The sequence below is a fragment of the Mesoplodon densirostris genome, chromosome 6 (assembly GCF_025265405.1).
Source record: "Mesoplodon densirostris isolate mMesDen1 chromosome 6, mMesDen1 primary haplotype, whole genome shotgun sequence".
Classification (NCBI taxonomy): Eukaryota; Metazoa; Chordata; class Mammalia; order Artiodactyla; family Ziphiidae; genus Mesoplodon; species Mesoplodon densirostris.
In genome coordinates, this window is record NC_082666.1 from 84,784,227 (window position 1) to 84,805,807 (window position 21,581).

The 21,581-nt window shown below is 33.1% G+C and overlaps 1 protein-coding gene across 3 annotated transcripts in view; it reads left to right on the forward strand.

Annotated features, from left to right (window-relative positions):
- Window positions 1-21,581, forward strand: part of VPS13A (vacuolar protein sorting 13 homolog A) — a 257,157-nt gene that overhangs the window by 162,334 nt on the left and 73,242 nt on the right. For all 3 annotated transcript variants that reach the window (XM_060102349.1, XM_060102347.1, XM_060102348.1), the window contains 7 exons: window positions 10,826-10,918; window positions 11,374-11,730; window positions 12,885-12,986; window positions 14,305-14,463; window positions 14,640-14,895; window positions 16,241-16,401; window positions 20,875-20,978. In XM_060102349.1, the coding sequence (XP_059958332.1) occupies window positions 10,826-10,918; window positions 11,374-11,730; window positions 12,885-12,986; window positions 14,305-14,463; window positions 14,640-14,895; window positions 16,241-16,401; window positions 20,875-20,978 (1,232 nt within the window). The remainder of the gene's footprint in view (window positions 1-10,825; window positions 10,919-11,373; window positions 11,731-12,884; window positions 12,987-14,304; window positions 14,464-14,639; window positions 14,896-16,240; window positions 16,402-20,874; window positions 20,979-21,581) is intronic.

Consider the following 21,581-nt stretch of genomic DNA (forward strand, 5'->3'; position numbering starts at 1 on the left):
CCAGTAGTAGTTTTACCAAATATTTTGCTGTAGCATTGTTAGAATTATCAGCTTTGTATTTTGATATATCCCTTGTCTATCCAGTTGTTAAATCAGTCACAGATACTTTTTACTTTGTTGCAGTAGTGCCAATTTTTAGGTATGAAATTTTGTATTAGGATATTAATTAGGCTGCTGTAACAAGAGGTCCCCCCTCCAAAAGGTAGCTAATGCATGGTAGAACTAAGTATTCTTCCTAGAAACATGGAATAATGACTCAGTTTAATGGCTCTGGTGTAATGTAGGGGAACCAGGCTCTTTCCATCTTGTTCCACTATTCGTAGGCTGTAACTTAATCTGCTTGTTCAAAGATAGTTCACAATGTACCTGCCTTGCAGGTTGCTGGGGGTGAGTGGTGGTGGTAAGGAGAGAGCATGAAGGCAAAAAGGGATGCCCATTCTAAGAGCACTGCCCAGAAGTTGCACATACCACTTCTGCTCACATCCTTTTGGGCAGAATTTAGTAATATGTCAGCACACAGTTTTAAGGGAGCCCAACAAAGGCAGTCTTTCTAAAGACCAAAATGTCACTTGCTTGATTCCCTTCATTATACATTTGTTTTCTGTTTTATTATTGTTGTTGTGTTGTTTTTTTATATTTTATTTGGGTTAAATTGCTGTAATTTTTCTAACTTCTTAATGGATGCTTAGATAATTGATATTCTGTCTTTTTTATTCCCAGCATATGCCTTTTAAGAGAATAATTTTTCCTCCAAGCACAGCTACTAGGGTTGATATGTTGTATTTTTATTCTGTTAAAAATACTTCCTCATTTTTATTTTTTATGCATGGATTAGAAGGGTTTTGCTTAATTTCCAAATATTTAGGGGGTTTCTGGTTGTCTCTTTATTGTTGATTTCTACCTTGATATCACTGTGGTCTATTAACATATTCTGATTTTAATTCTTTGAAGTTTGTTGAGACTTATCTTATGGCCCAGAATATGGTTAATTTTGTTTTTATGAATATTGAATGTCCACTGGGGAAAAAGTGTGTTATGTTGTTTGAGGAATAGCATTCTATTTAGATAGATTTTGTCCATAATATTGTTCAGATCTGCTGTATTCTTAGAGCCTTTTTTTTCCCTGTCCATTTTATCAGTTTATTGAAAGAGATCTATTAAAATCTATTTTCATTGTGAATTTAGCTATTTTATGTTTAGTTTTGTCAATATTTGCTTTATATATTTTGAAGCTAGATCATTTAAATATGTACACATTCTGTATTAAATCTTGCTGGTAGATTTGACCATTTTATTAAAATGTCTTCTTTATCTCTGGAAATGATTTCTAAATTCTACTTACCTACTATTAGTATACCTATTCCAGCTTCTTTGTGGTATTTGCATGGTATATCTTTTCTTATCCTTTTACTTTTAACCTTTCAGTTTCCTTATGTTTAAGCTGTGGTGTTTTGTAAGCAGCATATTTATTTGTTTTTCATAGTTGAGTCTTTTAATTAAGATATTTAGTGCATTTACACACTGTAACTCCTGTACTGTAATTGGTTTTAAATCTGTGACCTACTATTCATACTATTTGTTCCATATGTTTTAAGTTCTGTTATTTTCTTTGTATTGTTCTTTATGGGGGATTAATAGGGCTTTTAAATTTTTCTGTTTTTCCCCTTTATTAGCTTATTAGTTATATATTCTTTTTCTGTTCTTGTAGTCATTATCCTGGATATTATAACATGCATTCTAGACTTAGTAAAGTCTAATATAAATGTTTTTACCACTTTTAAAGCTTTCAGAATGCTTTAAATCCTCTTCTACCATTTTGTAATAGTAGTCATAGATTTTAATTCATTATATATTTAGAATCTACAGGGTATTTTTGTTTTTGTTGCAGTCAATATTCATTTATATTTACCCACATATAATCTGTTACTATTATTTTTTACTTCTTCCTACATCTCCATGTTTACATCTGGAATCATTTTCTTTCTTCCTGAAAAGCTCCTTTTATTTTATTTTATTTATTTTTTATTTTTTTGAAAAGCTCCTTTTAGTATTTATTTTAATGTGGTCTCTTGGTGGCAGATACTCTCAGTTTTTGTGTGGAAATGTCTTTATTTTGCTTTCTCTTTTGAAGGATAATTTTGCTGGATATAAAGTTTTAAATTGGTAGCTATGTACATTTAAAACTTTCATGGTATGTCTAGATGTGCTTTATATTTATTCTTTTGGAGCCTGTGGTACTTCTTGAATCTGTAGCTTTGTGTATTTCGTAGGTTTAGAAAATTCTTCGTCATTATCTCATTAGATATTGCTTCTATGTCACATATTCTCTCTCCTTCCCTTCTTTGACTCTCAGTTTCTTGTTAGACATTTTAGTCATATTCCATATGTCACTTAAGCGCATTTCTTTATTCTCCATTCATATTGTTCCATACTTCACACTGGATGTTTTTTCCTAATTTTCCTAATTTTTTTCCTAATTCTGTCTTCTGTTTTGTCTAATGTGCTATTAAACATTATTATCAAGTCCTTAATTTCTAGTATTGCATTTTTAAGTTATATAATTTCTTTTTATAGACCCCTCTGTCATTCATTTTTTTACATATTAGTCAAAATTACTTTAAAGTTTGTTCTTGATAATGCCAATCATTGAGTCATCTCTGTTTATTTCTGTTTTCTCTTTAGGTTTTGTTTCTTCATATATCAGATACTTTATTATTGAATGCCAGACAGTATAATGAAATGTTATAGAGGTTTCACTGATTATTTTCTTCCTGTAAGGAGGGTTTCACTTGCTCTTTGTTAGACATCTAGACTGGGGACAATTTACCTTTATCTAGTAGGAATTAAACTTATTGGAGGCTGGGTTGCAGTTGTTGTAAAGCCTTGTTTACTCCTGGTTCATATCCACTAGTATATAGTATTTCTCTCAGTGTCCCATCTGACAGCCAGGAGTACTTACTAGGGCCCATATTAAAGCCCATTTTTGGCAGATTCTGAAATTGTTTTTTTTCTTTTCAGCCCCATTCTCCATATCATTCTGAAATTGCTGACCATTTCACTCTACTTAGCAATAGCCTTCTGCTTAGTGTGTGTGTGTGTGTGTCTGTCTGTCTGTCTAAAGAACTTCACAAATAACTAGAAGGTAAACTACCATGAAGTTTTGAGATAACTTCTCTGCTCCTGTTTTTTTCCTTAGGGACTTTGCAAGGTTGCCTTGGTAGCATGCTTATAGTTTCAAGCAGACTTTTTTTTAAATTGAAGCATAGTTACTGTACAATATTACATAAGTTACAGGTGTATAATATAGTGATTCACAATTTTTAAAGGTTATACCCCATTTATAGTTATTATAAATATTGGCTATATTCCCTGTGTTGTACAGTATATCCTTGTAGCTTATTTTATAACTCATAGTTTGTACCTCATATTCCCCTACCCCTATATTGCCCTTCTCCCTGCTTCCCTCTCCCCACTGGTAACCACTAGAATATGAGTCTGCTTCTTTCTTGTTATATTCACCAGTTTATTTTATTTTTTAGATTCTACATGTGAATACCGTACAATCTTTGTCTTTCTCTGTGTGACTTATTTCACTTAGCATAATGCCCTCCAAATCCATCCATGTTTCTGCAGATGGCAAATTTTTATTCTTTTTCATGACAGAGTGGTATTATTCCTTTGTGTGTGTGTGTGTGTGTGTGTACACACCGCACATCTTCTTGATCCATTCTTCTGTTGATGGCCACTAAGGTTACTTCCATATCTTGGCAATTGTAAATAATGCTGCTATGAACATTGAGGTCCATGTATCTTTTTGAATTTGGGTTTTTGGGTTTTTTGGCTATTACCCAGGAGTGAAATTGCTAGGTCATATGGTAGTTCTGTTTTCAATTTTTTAAGAAACTTCCATACTGTCTTCCACAGTGGTTGCACTAATTTACATTCCCACCAACAGTGTACAAGGGTTCCCTTTTCTCCACATGCTCGCCAACATTTGTATTTTGTGTTCTTTTTTTTTTTTTTTTTTTTTTTGGCAGTACGCAGGCCTCTCACTGTTGTGGCCTCTCCCATTGTGGAGCACAGGCTCCGGACGCGCAGGCTCAGTGGCCTTGGCTCATGGGCCCAGCCACTCCACAGCATATGGGATCTTCCCGGACCAGGGCACGAACCCGTGTCCCCTGCATCGGCAGGCGAACTCTCAACCAGTGCGCCACCAGGGAAGCCCTGTATTTTGTGTTCTTTTTGATGATAGCCATTCTGACAGGTGTGAGGTAATGCCTCACTGTGGTTTTGATTTGCATTTCTCTGATGATTAGCTATGTTGAGCATCTTTTTGTGTGCCTGTTGGTCATCTGCATGTCCTCTTTGGAAAAATGTCTATTCAGTTCTTCTGCCCATTTTTTAATCTGATTGTTTGGTTTTTTGATGTTGAGCTGTATGAGCTGTTTCTGTATTTTGGATATTAACCCTTTATTGGTCATATCACTTGCAAATATTTTCTCCCATTTGGTAGGTTTTCTTTTCATTTTGTCAATGGTTTCCTTTGCTGTGCAAAAGCTTTTAACTTTAGTTAGGTCCCATTTGTTTATTTTTGCTTTTATTTCCTTCATGAGAGGGATCCTAAAAAATATTGTTGCAGTTTATGCCAAAGGTCTCTGCCTATGTTTTCTTCTAGGAGTTTTATAGTATCATCTTACATTTAGGTCTTTAGTCCATTTTGAGTTTATTTTTGTATATGGTGTTAGAGAATGTTCCAATTTCTTTCTTATATATCACGCAGACTTTTTTTTAACATGACTTTTCAACTGGTAGGTGGATTATTGCTTGGTCACAAGTTTCTTCCTTCACAGATGGAAATAGAAGTCTAAAAAAGGAGATCCTTAGCTGGACAACCATATAAGGGAAACATCTATGATTATTGGGAATTTTAAGAAGGATATTTATGGCCAGGTAGCTGTTTTAGCCACATACATTTTGATAAGTTGCAATTAGTTGAACTTTAATTGGTATCATAGTCATTTATATTAGAAAATAGTTTCTTGTTTTTGAATTTTACTTAATTTTTTTCTATACAGCAGGTTCTTATTAGTTATCTATTTTATACATATCAGTGTATACATGGCAATCCCAATCTCCCAATTCATCATACCACCATCACCACCCCCCACCACTTCCCCCCCTTGGTGTCCATATGTTTGTTCTCTACATCTGTGTCTCTATTTCTGCCCTGCAAACTGGTTCATCTGTACCATTTTTCTAGGTTCCACATGTATGCATTAATATACGATATTTGTTTTTCTCTTTCTGACTTACTTCACTCTGTACAACAGTCTCTAGGTCCATCCACGTCTCTACAAATGACCCAATTTCATTCCTTTTTATGGCTGAGTAAAATTCCATTGTATGTGTGTACCACATCTTCTTTATCCATTCGTCTTTTGATGGGCATTTAGGTTGCTTCCATGACCTGGCTATTGTAAATAGTGCTGCAGTGAACCTTGGGGTGCATGCACATGAATAGATGCTAGCATCACTAATTATTAGAGAAATGCAAATCAAAACTACAGTAAGGTATCACCTCACACTGGTTAGAATGGACGTCATCAAAAAGTCTACAAACAAATGCTGGAGAGGGTGTGGAGAAAAGGGAACCTTCTTGCACTGTTGGTGGTAATGTAAATTGATACAACCACTATGGAGAACAGTATGGAGGTTCCTTAAAAAACTAAAAACAGAATTACCATATGACCCAGCAATCCCACTACTGGGCATATACCTAGAGAAAACCATAATTCAAAAAGACACATGCACATGTTTATTAAAGATTCACGAACTTTTAAAAAATGTATGTGGAGTGTGGTATATGAGCATTTTTTATTAGAATTTAATTTTCAAAGAATACATGACCCTAAATTTTTACAATTATTAACATATGGAATATCCTAATCTTTTTTACCTGTAGAGTATACATTTACTTATGTCTCTTTCACCCATTAGGATTTTATAATAATTTTTGAATAAATTCTTAAATCCTGTAGAATTGTTTTAAACCTTTTTTAAAAATATCTGAATCATGATCCAGATATTTAATTTATTTTATGTCTACTGTAAATGGTTGTCAGCTTTTTTCATGAATTTATCTTATACTCTAACTTTTCTAAACTTGTTACCTGTACTAATATTTTTATTGATGTTAGATTTACTAAAACTCATCTGCAAAAGTCACATTCTTGAATGGCAATAAAGATTCATCCTCATTGTATTCCCATTAAGTGAGGTAATATTACTATAGTTTTAATACTTGCTTATAATTTAAATATAAAACCTTTAGTGTGTTGAGAAATATTACATATCTAATTTTGAAATAATCTTAATCATGAATAACTAGAATTTTATTGAGTACTTACTGCCATCTCTTGAAAAAACTACAATAGTTTTTACTACTCTTATGGTAAATTACATTGATAGTTTTTCCTGTGGCATACTAGTCTTACATTTATGGGTTAATCCTAAATTTGAGGATATTTTAACTTGTCCTTATATTCTGTTTGCTAATTAGGATTCTGTAATAGAAGACTATAACTGTTCTGGAGTAATAGGTGAGGGAGACTTCTCAGTAGAAATGACATATATGCTGATGCCTGGAGGATGATTAAGTATTAGCTAGTTAAACTGGGATAGAGGAGTCACAGGAGTGTGTTTCAGCACAAAGGGATAGCATATGCAGAGAACCTGGGTTCCAGAGAGCACAAGTTCCCATCCCACACCTACTCACATACGAGCATCCATACTCATACTCTGCCTTTTTTTTCTTTTTTTTCTTTTTGTTAGTATTTAGTGGTCCTAAGCTTGGAATAGTCCTTCCCACCACCAAGATACTGTTGTAAAATAGGAAATTTATAGTCAGCTCTTGTAGGCTCTTAGATGTTAGATAGCCTAAGATTGCTTCTCTGAAGGGGAAGCAGTATCCTCAGGAAAGGAATGCTTCAATAGTAAAAATCATTTAAGACTGGTAGTGAGAGTTGAGGGTAAGAAGGAGAAAAAAATGATAGAAACAGCAATAAAATCACAATGGATATAGTTGGAGACAATAAAATAATACTAGTAGGAAAATAATTCCATTTTAAGAAATGTTTCCACACTATTAAATTGGTCTGTATGGATTGTATTATGGAAAACTTGACCATATAATGTAGTCTTGGCATGAACGTGTTTACTGTTAAGGACCAGCTGCATTTTTAATCCTAAGTAGCTTAACTAGACTTGAAAATGTAGGAATTGGGTAAGAATCAAAGCATACCTTTATATTTATTTTGGGAAGGAGATATTTAAAAAAGCCAATTAAAAATTTCCAAGTCATAGAGAAATTTTATATGTATTTATCATAGTATTTTTTTTGCCTTCTCTAAAATGAAGAAATAGCACAAATTTTATGTTGAAAATCTTAGATTTTGTATTGTAATGTGGTTATAATTTCCTGTCCCTGGAGTTTAAAGAAATAATATACTTATTATTTAAGTCATGTACCAGTTGATCTTGCTGATTTATTAGGATAATGATAGATGTTAATGTGCTTTTTTTTTGGAGAAATAAGTTTAGATGTCATTTTTTTCTGATTTATTTTTCATCCTTAGTGTAAGCAGAATTGAAGATGGCCTCCAAGATTTCTACCCCCTGTATCATGTGTCCAGTATGGTCTCCTCCCCTTGAATGTGGACAGGACCAGTGAATATAATTAGGTTACTAATTGCCTAACGTTGAGGTTACCAAAGAGAGATTCCAGATGGGCCTAACCTAATTAAAAAAATGGTGAAACATCAAAGAGATGCTTTCCTCCCGGCCTTGAAGGAGCTAACTGCCATGTATTCAGTAAATAAGGCCACATGTCAGGAGCCTATGAGGGACTAGTAGGAGTACAAAGTTATGCCTAGCCAAATGCGAGCAAGCAAATGGAAATCTCAACCCTAGGGTCACAAAGAAATAAATTCTACCAGCAGCCTGAAGGAGTGTGGGAACAAATCTTTACCTAGTCAAGCCTCCAGATGAGAACTCAGCACACTGACGTTTGATTTCAGTGAAATTCCTGACCCATGAAAATGGGGAAATAATAAATTTATGTTGTTCTGAGCTACTAAATTTGTGGTGATTTGTTATGCAGCAATAGAAACAAATACAGATTTTTATATAGAAGTAATATGCTGTTGTAGCAATTATTTAAAATGTGGGAGCAGCTTTGGAACTGGGCAGTAAGCAGAGGTATGTAGAAACTAAAGGAATTTTGAAGAGAATGATAGAGAAAGCTTAAATTGTGTTGAACAGTATCTTGGTAGAAATATGGTCATTAAGAATGCTGCCAGTGAGGGCTCAGAAGGAGGGTAAAGGACATGTTATTGTAAATAGGGGGATGGCTTGACATGTAGTGACAGAAGGCTTTGCAAAATTGAGTCTTGGACTTATGTGGAAAGCAGAACTTGTAAGTGAAAAACATGGATATACAGTTAAGGAGATTTCCAAGCTGCCTGATTTGAAGGTGCTTCCTGGTTTCTTATTGTTATAGAAAAATGCTGGAGCTGAGAGATAAATTATGGGAAAAACAGTTAACAGAAAGAACCAGGTCTTAATGTCTTTGATAATTCTCAGTCTTCCAAATGGCATAAGATGCTACAAGTCAAAAATGACTGCCAGAAGTATAGCATAGAGAAAAGAATATGTAATTATATACCCTTTTGCTGAACCTCAGATTAAAAAATGATAGAGTATTCAGTCACACAAAGGACCCTATCAAGAGATCAGTGTATGTTTCACAGATCTTCTCAATCAAACCAGAAGGCCTCTAGGAATCATAAGGGTATCCACCCTTAGCCTTAAAATAAGAGCAGGAGCCCATCATTATCTAAAAAAGATCTATGAATGCAGCTTCTGTCTAATGTAATGAAACTTCATGAAATCTATAGAAGGCCCTCAAGGTTCTTGAGAATATTATTTTAGCAGAAACACTGCCAGTATGGACTGAGAGGGACAGAGAGTACAAAATGAAGAGAGATTCTTGGACCCCCCCAAAATTCTACTGGCAAGAAGCAGGATGATAAAACTACTCAGCTGCAAATTTGTGCAACCTTTTATTAAAAAAAAAAAGGAAGGATGACTCAGGGTGGAGTTGAGAGCCACAGAGAATTGTTCCTAGACTTTGAAATCTAATCAAGAAATTTATTTATCTGGCTGGATTTCAGAACTTCTTTGGACTAGTGGCTTCCTTCTGCCTTGTATTTGAATTGGAATATCTGTAATTCTTATCCTATACCTGTCCCACCATTCTATGTTGGGAGTGGTGGGAGCAAGCAACTCATCTTAGTTTCAGTTTTAACAGAAATTGTGCCCCAGCAGTTGTACTTAATAGATTACACCCAGGAACTTCATCAACATCTGGACTTGATTTAGATTTTAGACTTTGAGCTGATGAGAGAGATGAGATTTTAGAATTTTTAATTAATGAGAGATGTAGATGAACTGATTACGTGGTGAGATACAGATTTAGATGATGAGATTTTGGACTTTGGGCTATGATGGGAGGTGACTATTAGGAACCTTAGAAGGGGGACTTCCCTGGTGGTCCAGTGGTTAAAACTCCACGCTCCCAATGCAGGGGGCCCGGATTGGATCCCTGGTCAGGGAACTAGATCCCGCATGCCGTAACAGAAGATCCTTCATGCCACAACTAAAAAAAAAGATCCCTCATGCCACAGCGAAGATCCCATGTGCCACAACTAAGATACGGCGCAGCCAAATAAATAAATAAATAAATAAATAAATATTAAAAAGGGAACCTTAGGAAGTGGTGAATATATTTTACATTTGGAGGAACGTGAGTCACTAGGGGCTACAGGACAGATTTATGCTTACCATAGTTAGGGAAAACTCAGTTAATTTATAATTATATTAAGAATTATTTAGTAAGTCTAATGTATTTATAATTTTTTCTTCTCATCTTTTGTAGCTTGTCCTATATAGATTAATTCATTTTACTTCACTTTATAATGGAAAAAATACCATGATAAAATTTTATTTTAGTAATTTAATCCACAGTTGAATCCACAAATACAGAACCTGTGGATACAGAGGGCTGACTGTACTATGCCTTTTTTTTCTTGAGATAATGTTGGCTTATAACATTATACAAGTTTCATGTATGCAATATTATTTTTCTACTTCTGCATACACAACAGTATGCTCACCACCAAAAATTTAGTTTTCATCGGTCACCATACAGTTGACCCCTACCCGTTTTGTTCCCCACCCCTTCCCCTCTGTTCTCTATATCTACATGTTTCTTTTGTTTGATTTGTTCATTTATATTGTTTGTTTTTTATTTTTTATATTACACATGTAAGTGAAATCATACAGTATTTGTCTTTGAACAGTATGCCATTTTATATATAGGACTTGAACATCCTTGGATTTTAGTATCTGCCATGGGTGAGTGGTAGGGGGCAGGGGACAGGTGTGTATGTTCTGGAACCAATTCCACAGGGATTCCAAGGGACTTCTGTAAAATAAAATACAGAATACAAGTTTTGAGGAATTTTCATGTATTTAAGAAATTCTTTTACTTACTTATTACATCAATAGTGTTGCTAATATTGTTAGTACTTTCTATTTTTTATAAATAATGAATGAGGATAATTAAGAAAGTTTTATTGATTTACTTATTTTTTAAATAGTTATTTTTACTAACTTGTTTATTTAACATACTTATCACTGGGCAAGTCTTTAAATAAAAATATTTTAAGAACATGTTAATTTAATAGTAGTGGTTTTTCTCTCACAGGTTTTGCAGCCTTGTGACTTGTTCTATCAAGCTACTCAGATAAGTACAGATCCACAAGTGATTGAATTATCAGTAAAATCCCTGACACTGAAGGTAAGTTACAATGTAGTCAGTGCCCTTTTGAAAAAATTAATAAAACTTAGAAATAAGAAATTATAGCAACTCTTTTAATTGTTAAATAAGCAAAAAAAGCTATTTTTGAAAATCTTTTATGACACATAATTTTTAAAGGATATTTAATATATATTTTATAATGAATGTTTTCATATATTTTGTTATTGGCAGTTGACTGCTTCTGTAGTTAACATCCTTATAGTATGTATAGTTGATCAGTTTAATATCGACATATAAATATTTAACTATTGAAATTAGTTATGATAATCAAAAAACTTTTTTGTAGGCAGCAAATTGTATCTACTATTTCTTGGTAGTAAGGTTAGTTCAATATTAATTCCTCTTGATCCTTTACAAATATATTTAATGTTTTTTGAAGTGTGTATTTTTGAAAGTGGTTTATGTAGATTTTTTTATTAAATTTTTCCCCTTAGGTTTCACCAGTTATCATAAACACTGTGATTACCATAACTTCAGCACTTTATACAGCAAAGGAAACCATCCCACAAGAAACTGTTTCTTCTACAGCACACTTATGGGAAAAGAAGGATACAAAGAATTTAAAAATGTGGTTTCTTGAAGAACCAAATGAAGTTGAAAAAACAGCTCCCACAACTGAATTGGTACCCAAAGGAGAGATAATAAGAATGAACATTGATTCTATTTTTCTAGTTCTTGGGGCTGGAATTGGTCATCGAACAGTACCTATGCTTTTGGCAAAATCACGTTTCTCAGGGGAAGGCAAAAACTGGAGTTCCCTAATAAATCTCCACTGTCAGCTTGAGCTAGAAGTAAGCATATGTAGTATTTTTCCAGATTTTATAACAAATAATGCTATATACATGGACTATTTGGGGACTCTTACTTAAACATTTAAATTAAATTTATCCTAAGTATGATGTTGGTTCACAAAACTTTTGGAAGAAAGTGTACAAATTTATGCCCTTGATATAGTTGTTTTTATGTGTATGGTACTTTTAGAGTACATGGCCATATTAAGTTTATATTTCAACTGATTTCATTCATCTTAAAGTTGATGATATTAATAGACAGTTGTTGAGTAGATGAAAAATTCTTAATTTTAAGAATTAAATTGAATATCCTTTTTCCTTTAAAATGATAATAGACTATTTCTTAATGTCTTCTAAAATAGTAATATAAAGAATGAGAAAAATATGCCTTATACTTTTATATAACGCAGAATCTTTATACTGGAGTGAGACTCCACCAAGTTCTTTCAGATTTTTGTGAGAGTCCTTTAGTTATATGGAAGACATTTGCTTTGAACCAACATATATTTTGCTTCAGAATTTATCTACGTAGAATCATCCCAGAGACATTTTGCTTTAAATTATTAATTGAGTTGATGTCAAGTAGAAACTAATCTGATACTCTACCTAAGTCAGTAAATATGAACATTTATAAGCTGCTATAATATTTATGTTGATACAGAGTTATATACTAATAGAGGTGGAACTGACAGACTAGATTTCAACTTTCCAAATTTTAGCTAAAATTATCTGTATTTTGCAGAGGATTTGATCTAGGATGTCCAAGAAGTTAAGAGAATTCAAATAAGTGCATACTCATTGAATCATATGTTACTTGCCTCAAGGGCTTTTGAAAAGTCAGTGGAGGTAGACAGACATGTTTAAAAAATGTCAGTAGTGTTTGATAGATGAACACAGCTTTCGATGTTAAGCCCAGCCTGGAAGTCGAGGAAAGATACCTAAAAGAGAGTTTTTTTCTGGATTAAATTGTGACGACTAGACCATGAAGTTAGCCAAGTGGGGAAAGCATGAGGAAACTAATGAATGGCATGTAGACGGTTTTCACGTGGAAGAAATAGCACAGCCAAAAGGAATGCTGGTGGGAAACAGCATAGAAGGTCATTTTAGAAAATATCAGAGTGCCTTATTTAAAAAATTAAAAATTTTCTCTCTAGGTACATTATTACAATGAAATGTTTGGTGTGTGGGAGCCTTTGCTTGAACCCTTAGAAATTGATCAGACTGAGGATTTTAGACCATGGAATCTTGGAATCAAGGTATTTTTGAAGTCTGAAAATTTTTTTCAAATATTGAGGATGTCCACATCACACACACTTTAATTTTAATCGCAGCAGAGTTCAGGTATCTCATTATGAGCCTTTCCACATGCTTCCTTGTTTGACCTCTGAATGTAATTTTCAAACCCAAGGCCATTCCCTCATGGGCTTCTAATACAAATAATTATGTAACATTTATTATGCACTAGACATTGTTCTAAATAATCTACTTTTGCTTTAACCCTTACAACAAACCTCTGAAGAATATACAGTTTTAAACTTCATTTTAACATGTGATGGGACTGAAACTGTGGAAGTTAAAGGACTTCCATAAAGCAATAATACCTTTAAATTGAAAGAGGTGGAATTTAATACTGGCTTCAGAGTCCCCACACATAACCGTCATGTTAAAATATCGCCAGCATTTTCTTGAAGGTTGTTGTCTATCCCAAGTTTTCTTTGATCTCTGAAGGGTGTATATATCGAAGAATATATAATATTATTTGTTTGAAATACAGTGTGAATTTATGTAATCATATGAATCAGGACCTTTAGATGGATGAAATTGTGCTTCTGAAGCAAGAGACTGCAGCATTCCTAGCATATCTCCTCCCTAATAATGATTCAGTCAGCCTGCAGACAAATGTTCAGTGGTTTAAAGCCAGTTAAAGGAACAGTAAAGGTGACTAGCTTGGCATATCCAGCTTTTTGTATTAAACCAGGACATTTGATTTTCCACATATTTCAGATAAAATATTTGGATAAAGGAACTTATTTGGCGGTTGTTAGGTCAGGATACACATAGGCAGTAGACCTGTGAGTTCTAAAAAGAGGTAGGTGGTATTGATTCACATGAGCCCTCGGTCCTAGTGGCACCGTCCTGCAACTATTGTTGGACTTTTTAAGTCCCTAGGTTTCTGTTGTTTCTTTATAGCATTTATAGCACCAGTAGATTAAACGACTTTTCTTGCCCTGAATTTCCACATGCTATGATGTATGGGCTTCTAATTTTCATTCAGATGCTCCATGCATTTAGTAATTTTAGGGGTTTTTTCCCCTTCTAAATTGTGCCTGCCATTTTAGTATAACTGAGGAGGAGGAGAGTTTTTCTTCCAATACTGCTTCTATCCAATGCGACCTTAGTTGGCTGATGTCCAAGTAATTCCAAGTAAGGCAGTGGAACTGATAAAATGTATTGCTGTCTCTAATGTTGTCATTGGAATTTGCCTAATGTTTGCTTTTCCTTTGCAAAATGAGTTATGTTGTGCTCCTAGGAACAAATTCTTCTCATATTTCTACAATTTATATTTTATTTTAGATGAAAAAGAAAGCCAAAAAGGCCATTGTTGAGTCAAGTACTGAAGAAGAAAATTACAAGGTACCAGAATATAAAACTGTCATCACTTTCCATTCAAAAGACCAACTAAACATTACATTATCCAAATGTGGCCTTGTAATGTTAAATAATTTAGTCAAGGTAAGAAAAGTAACTTGAAACTTTAAACGTTGGTGTACTAGTCTGAGTTAACCCTTTTCTTTTATTGAACAAGAAGTTTTTTGTTAACTTAGTTATTTGTCATATGTCCATTAGTGTTCTGCTTGTCGTTTAGTTTTCTACATTTTCTTTTATTTATGATAGCTCTTTCTTATTAGGCATTTACAGAAGCTGCCACTGGATCTTCAGCTGCCTTCATAAGGGATCTAGCACCATTTATGATTTTAAATTCTCTTGGACTTAGTATCTCTGTTTCACCAAGTGACTCTTTTAGTGTACTCGGCGTACCTATGGCAAAATCATATGTATTGAAAAATGAGGAGAGTTTAAGTATGGATTATATCCGAACTAAAGACAATGATCATTTCAATGCAATGACCAGCCTAAGCAGCAAATTCTTCTTCATTCTTCTTAGTAAGTGATAAATTACCTTCCTGGGGCTTTAATTTCTTTTAAGTTACATTTTATATCCCATTTTACTCATTTGTGGTATCTCACAGGTTTTTTATCTCCTTTCTAATATTTTGCAAATTTCATTATTTCCTTGCAGGGCTTTGGTTGCTGTTGTCACTTTATCTTTGTATTTCAAATTCTGACTTTCTTTGGCCACTGTTTTATTTAGAGCATGGTAATTTACTACTTTATGTTTTGGAGAGGAAAATTATTAGATCTCATCCTCAGTCAGCATTTACAGACTTGGCTATAGGTGGTTGTTTTAATCACTTTTAGTATAACTCAGTAGAATTGCACCAGTTTTGCAACTGAACGAATTCAGAATAAGGTTTGAGTTCATGAAATGGCACAGGGTAATGGTTTTGGGGTTTGTAAATGGTTTTTGTGTTATGCCTATTGAAGTAGAGTTTTTTTTCCCTTTGTCCTTTATGTTTCCCAGAAGTTTTTCATTTTCATGAGAGGTGAAAGTAAATACGTTTTTAAATTATCATAGTATGTAGTCATTGGGAAGTTAAATATTAAATAGTCCCAAAGCCTCACTGACACCACTTTCTGACACTCTGACATTTAAGTAGTTATGGAAGGGAGGATATTAGGTTAATTAGACATGGAGGAGGGGTACTAAAACTGATAGCTAATACTTTTTCCTAGTCAGGAAATGATTCATAACAGTGGCTAGGTTTCAGGTGTTGTCCCAGCATTGTCCGTGAATTATTCTCATCAATTTTACCTCTGTTTGTTTTTAAACTGACATTTTTATGGGATAGTAGGGAAGAAGGTTATATAAATAGATAATTCACCCCAATACAATATATGTGTATATATATATATATTAGATAAAACTGTAAAATTTTAATCAAATCTTAGATATCACAAAGTGTCACAGGTTGGTGGAAAAACTTGAAAACTGAAAAATTGCAGCTACTTGGTAGTTGCCAAAGACTGCCTGAATGTATTAGGCTCTGGTTATTATGACAGCAAACCAGAGAACAGTGCTCTTGTATTTTCTAGTAATTTCTCTCATCAGTCAGTTACTTTTAAAAGGTTATGTTGTTGTCTTAAGTTAAACTACTGAGTGAGATTTCTTTTTCAATTAAAAGCTTTTTTTGGTAAAATTCTTTGAAGGTTTTAAATGAATGATGTAGGTATGTATTGTGGATTCTTAAAATATCCCTTTGTGTAGATGTCAGTGATAATTATTCATAAGTTTAAGAAATCATCTGATGTTTCTGGTTTTAAATGTCTACTTAAAATTAATATATGATGAATTATATTAAAAACTTTCAAACATGTATATTTAATTTAGCACCTGCTAACCACTCTACTGCTGATAAAATCCCTTTAACAAAAGTGGGACGACGACTGTACATTGTAAGACACAGAGAGTCTGGAGTTGAAAGATCTATTGTTTGTCAAATTGATGCAGTGGAAGGAAGTAAGAAGGTAACAATTCGCTCCCCAGTGCAGGTACGGAATGATTCATTTTTTTGTGAGGTCATATTGCGTATATTTGTATGCTAATTAAAAAAAAAAAACTAAAGCAAATTACTACCAAAAGAATACAAACTGTAATAGAAATATAGCTAGTCGCAAAAAGAATAATCATTATCAGTAATTATACTACTGTAATATGAGCAGTTGCAGAATTTTGTTGAATGTACTTCTCATAATTTTTATAGGGATATTTTGTAAATGTTTTTGGAATATTATTTTGTAAAAAAACAAAAACAAAAAAATTCAATATTTTTAGTTCTTTGTAGTATGTATTTATTCTTTTGTTTCAATTAGAGAATACAGTGAGAGAAATTTTGTACACCTTTATTGAGGTAAAATTGATGTAAAATAAACCATATATTTAAAGTTGATGAATTTTGACAAAAAATACACATATGAACCTTCATCACAATCAAAGTAATAAACATACTTATCACCCCAAAAAGTTTCCTCATCCCCTGTCTCCCCATTCCCATGCATCCACTTATATGTTCTTGTGGTACATTAGTTACACAATATAGAATTTTATGTAAATGAATGAAGTGCAGAATGGAGTTTGGCTTCTTTCACTCAGGATAATTTTGTATGTGTCAACTTTTGTGTATTAATGTTGTTGCATGCAGTTACATGTTGTTGAGTAGTAATCTATTCTATGTATATACCACATACCATTTTTAATGACTTTTTGTATATGATATAAGGTGAGGGTTGAGGTTCATTTTTTTCCACTTGGCTATTCATTTGTTCTGACCAGGATTATCCTTTTTCCATTAAATTGCCTTGACACTTTTGTCAAAAATAAATTGACCATATCTCCATATCTGTGTGTGTTTATGTCTGAGGTCTCTAATCTGTTTCATTGATCTATTTGTCAGTACCACACTGTCTAGATTACTACTTTATCCTCAGTCTTGAAATCAGGTAGTACAAGTTGTACCACTTTGTTCTTTTTTAAATTTGTTTTGGCTAGCCTAAGTCCTTTCCATTTCCATTTAAATTTTAGACTTCAAGTTTTCAATTTTTATTTAGAAATTTTGATTAAATTGGCATTTTAATATTAATTTTTTATTTTTTCTTGCTAGTAGAAGTACATTTGGTTTTTGTATTAACTTGTATTATGCAACCTTACTAGATACATTTATTCTAGTAGTTTTTTTATAGATATAGTTATGATGTCTGCAGATAAAAATATTTTTACTTCTTCCTTTCCAATCTGATGTTTATTGTCTTATTTTCTTTTTTCTTGTTTATTGCACTGGGTAGAATCTCCAGTACAATTTGAATAGAAATTATGAAAGTGAATGTTTTTATCTTGTTCTCAATCTTAGGGGAAAAGTATTCAGTCTTTGACCATTGAGTATGTTTTGAGTTGTTTTTTTTGTTGTTGTTGTTCATGATCCCTCTGTTCCTAGTTTACTGAGAGTTTTTAAATCAGAAATGAATGTTGCATTTTGTCAAATGATTTTCTCTGTTTATCAAGAGGATCTTTTAAAAAAATTGTTAACATGATGAATTACATTGGTTTTAATTATTATATTAAATAATGATTGACTTTTAAATGTTAAATCAACCTTGCATTCCCAGGATAAACCTCATTTGGTTTTGAAATATTAACCTTTTAATATACTGTTGGATTGATTTGCTAAATTCACATTTATAATTTTTGCATTTATGTTCATGAAGGGTGTTGGTATAGAGTTTTCTTGTAATGTTTTTCTTAAGTTTTTAAACCACAGTTTCACTTTAAGGGCTATTCATATTATCTGTCACTTCTTGAGTGAGCTCTTCTAGTAATTTTGTGTCTTTAATGAAATTTGTCAGTGAACTATTTTTGCTTTTACTTCACTTTTATTTTCACAGGGTGTAGAAATTTAGATTGACAGTTATTTTTTCCATACTTTTAGGATGTCATTTCACTATCGACTGTATTACATTGTTTCTGACCAGAGTCTGCTGTTATTCTTAACCTGTGTTCTCCGAAATGTGTGATTTTATTTTTATATACTTTTAAGATTCTTTTCCTTTTATTACTAGTTTTAAGAAATTTGGTTGAAATGAATCCTACATGTTTCTTGTACTTGAGTCTTTTAAGCTTCTTGAATTTGTGGATTTATAGTTTTCATCAACTTTAGAAAACATTGTTGCCATTGTTTCTTCAAATATTTTTTTCTGTCTTCCCCCTCTCTTCTCTTCTTCAAGTAGGTATATATTAGAGTCTTTAAACTTATACTGTCTAATGCTCTGTTCACTTTTTCTTTCAGCTTCCCCCAACCCCCATGTTTCTGTTTCGATAGTTTCTATTGTTATGTCTTTAAGTTCACTTTTCAATGTCTAATCTGTTCTTAATCTCATCCAATGTATTTTTATGTCTAGAAGTTCAAATTGCATTTTTGTTTACATTTCCATGTCTTTTTATATATCCTCAGTCTTTCCCCTAACTTTTGAACATATCAAGTATAGTTATATAAATGTTTTAATATCCTTGCCTACTAATTCTGTCATGTGTTTCATTTCTGATTTGTTTCATTTTATTCATTTTTTAATGAGTCATTTTAAAATTCTTTTTGGGTGTCCAGTAATTTTTTTACCAGTTGCTTAAAATGGTGAATTTTACCTCGTCAGGTGCTTTAGATGTACTTGTATCCCTTTATGTATTCTTGAACTTAATTCTCCAACACAGTTATGTTAGTTGGAAAGTGATCCTTTCACTGCTTGTTTTAAAACCTTTTAGGTGAGACTCAAGCAGCCCATAGCCTAGGGTTAATTTTGCCCCACTAGTAAAGTACCCTTTATACTAAACAAGATTTTACCACTTTGGTTGGTTAGAAAAGGAACTGTGTGTCAGCACCAGAGATTGTTCTGCCTGCAGCTTTCAGATGGATCTTTACTGAGCCTTAGACAGTGTACTCACGTGCGTGTGCCAGACAGTACTGTACTGAAGTCTTCAGAACAGGGGGCACTCTTAAAGTCTCAGGAGTTACCTCTCTGTAACTCTCACCTCTCCATGCAGGTATCTTCTCTCTCATGTAATGTGCTGTTAGAGTAAGCCTCATTGGCTTTCCCACATTCTTATATCTATCTCTTCAACTCAGACTGGGTTCTGTTTGACTTCTCCTTCTCCACACAGTAATCCAGAAACTCTCCAGGCAGTAAGATGGGGTGACAATCTTAGGGCTTATCTTGATGGAGTTTTCTTTCTTCCTCCCTCCCTCCCTCCCTCCCTCTCTCCCTTCCTCCCTTCCTTCCTTCCTTCCTCTCTTCCTCTCTCTCCCCCTCCCCTTCTCTCTCCCCCTCCCTCTCTCTTTCCCTCCCCTCTCCCCCCTTTCTTTCTTTCTCTCCCTCTTTCTCTCTCTCTAGCCCTCCCTTCCTTTCTCTTCCCTTCCCCTCCCCCTTCCCTTCCCCTCCCCTTCCCGTCCCCCTTTCTTTCCCTTCCTTTCCTTCCTTCTTGTGCCACCTTTTTGTCCATTACTTCATGTGTATTTTTTTCCCCTGGTGTTTTGGTTGTTTATATTGGGAAGTTATATCTGGTCTGTATTTTTCCATCAGGGCTGAAAACAGAGGTTCCTTCTCTTTCATTTTTGATTTACGATGAACTGTATTAAAAGGTCACAATTGGGCTGCTTCATTATCATAGATTACTTTTGAATTTTATTAAATAGTAAAACATTAGTGTTAAATTTCTTATAGGTACTTTCATAGAAATGAAAATATATGTCTTCTTTTAAATCGGTAGAGCAAACAGTTTATCTAGAAATAAAATATAGTGTAGTTAAGTTTATATATTTATCAGTTCTTGGTTTGCACTCAGCATGTTTTATATTTTGGTATGATTTTTAAAATATAAAGATTTTAGTAAGATATAGAAATAATACAAGAAAATGGTGTTACTAACCAGTTTGTTTTTGTCTATCCCAAAGATAAATATAAACAGAGGTTTAACTGTTAATGTGTGTTAATCAAAATAATGTTAATCTTTTACATCACTGTTGTATGCTACTCACTGGGTGAGCTATTCTCTGCACACTCTTTGATTCAATGAGTAGCATACAACAGTGATGTAAAAAGGTAGACATTTGCCAGCCAGTGGCTTGTTTTTCACTTTTATCATATAGACATCTAAAACTTTGATGTAATATTTTTCCTATTAATTTTTTCTACTATTGTTGTCTAAAGGAAAAGTTATTCCTTATATCAAGGTCAAGAAGATGTTATTTTCTTCTAAGATTTTTTAAAGTTTTGTTTTTGAGATTTCTTTTCTCTAAAACTGGAAACTATCCTTGTAATTTTTAGCAAAGATAATTGCATGTTTGGATTTTTTTTTCTAATTTATACGAGCAAGATAAATATTGCCTGATAATTCTTTTGCTGGGATATTTAGATGGAATATTTTTTAAATGTCTTTAGATTCTTAGATTAATGATACTAAATGTTACTTTTCTTTCCCAGATTAGAAATCATTTTTCAATACCACTTTATGTTTATGGAGGGGACACCTTATTGGGAACGGCTTCACCTGGAAGTGAATTTAACATACCATTAGCATCTTACCGGTGATTTTTTTCTTTATCCTTTTGTTTGCCCTAAGGTCTCTTATATACTTTTTAGTTTCTGATTTAGTAGTGATATCTATCTTTAAGTTATCAAACCATGATCAAATTTATCTTGTTAATATCTCATCTAACTTATTTAAGTTATGGCACTCTTAGAAGATTTTTTTAAAGAAATATTATTTAACTTAATGTATATAATGTATATCCTATAAATTATCTATGCTTTCACTAGTAAATATAAATTACATGCTTGCAATATAACTATCATGGCCATAGTCATATATATTTATGATTTGTAAAAAATTTCTAACTGAGCATGATTGGTGGCTTCTAGATTTATTTACACTATTACGAAGTGATTTTTACTTTTCTAGGGTTTTATGATAGAATTTTTTAGAAATTTCTTAAGAAAATGTAAAATATTTTATCTCTTAATCTACATATTTATTAATTGTTCATTGATAGAATTGTAATGTAAATAGAGATAGACATTGATCCTTCAATAACATGTGGGTTAGAGGTGCTGACGCCCACGCAGTCAAAAATACACATTCAGTTGTCCCTCAGTATCCATAGAGGATTGTTTCCAGGACCCACTGCAGA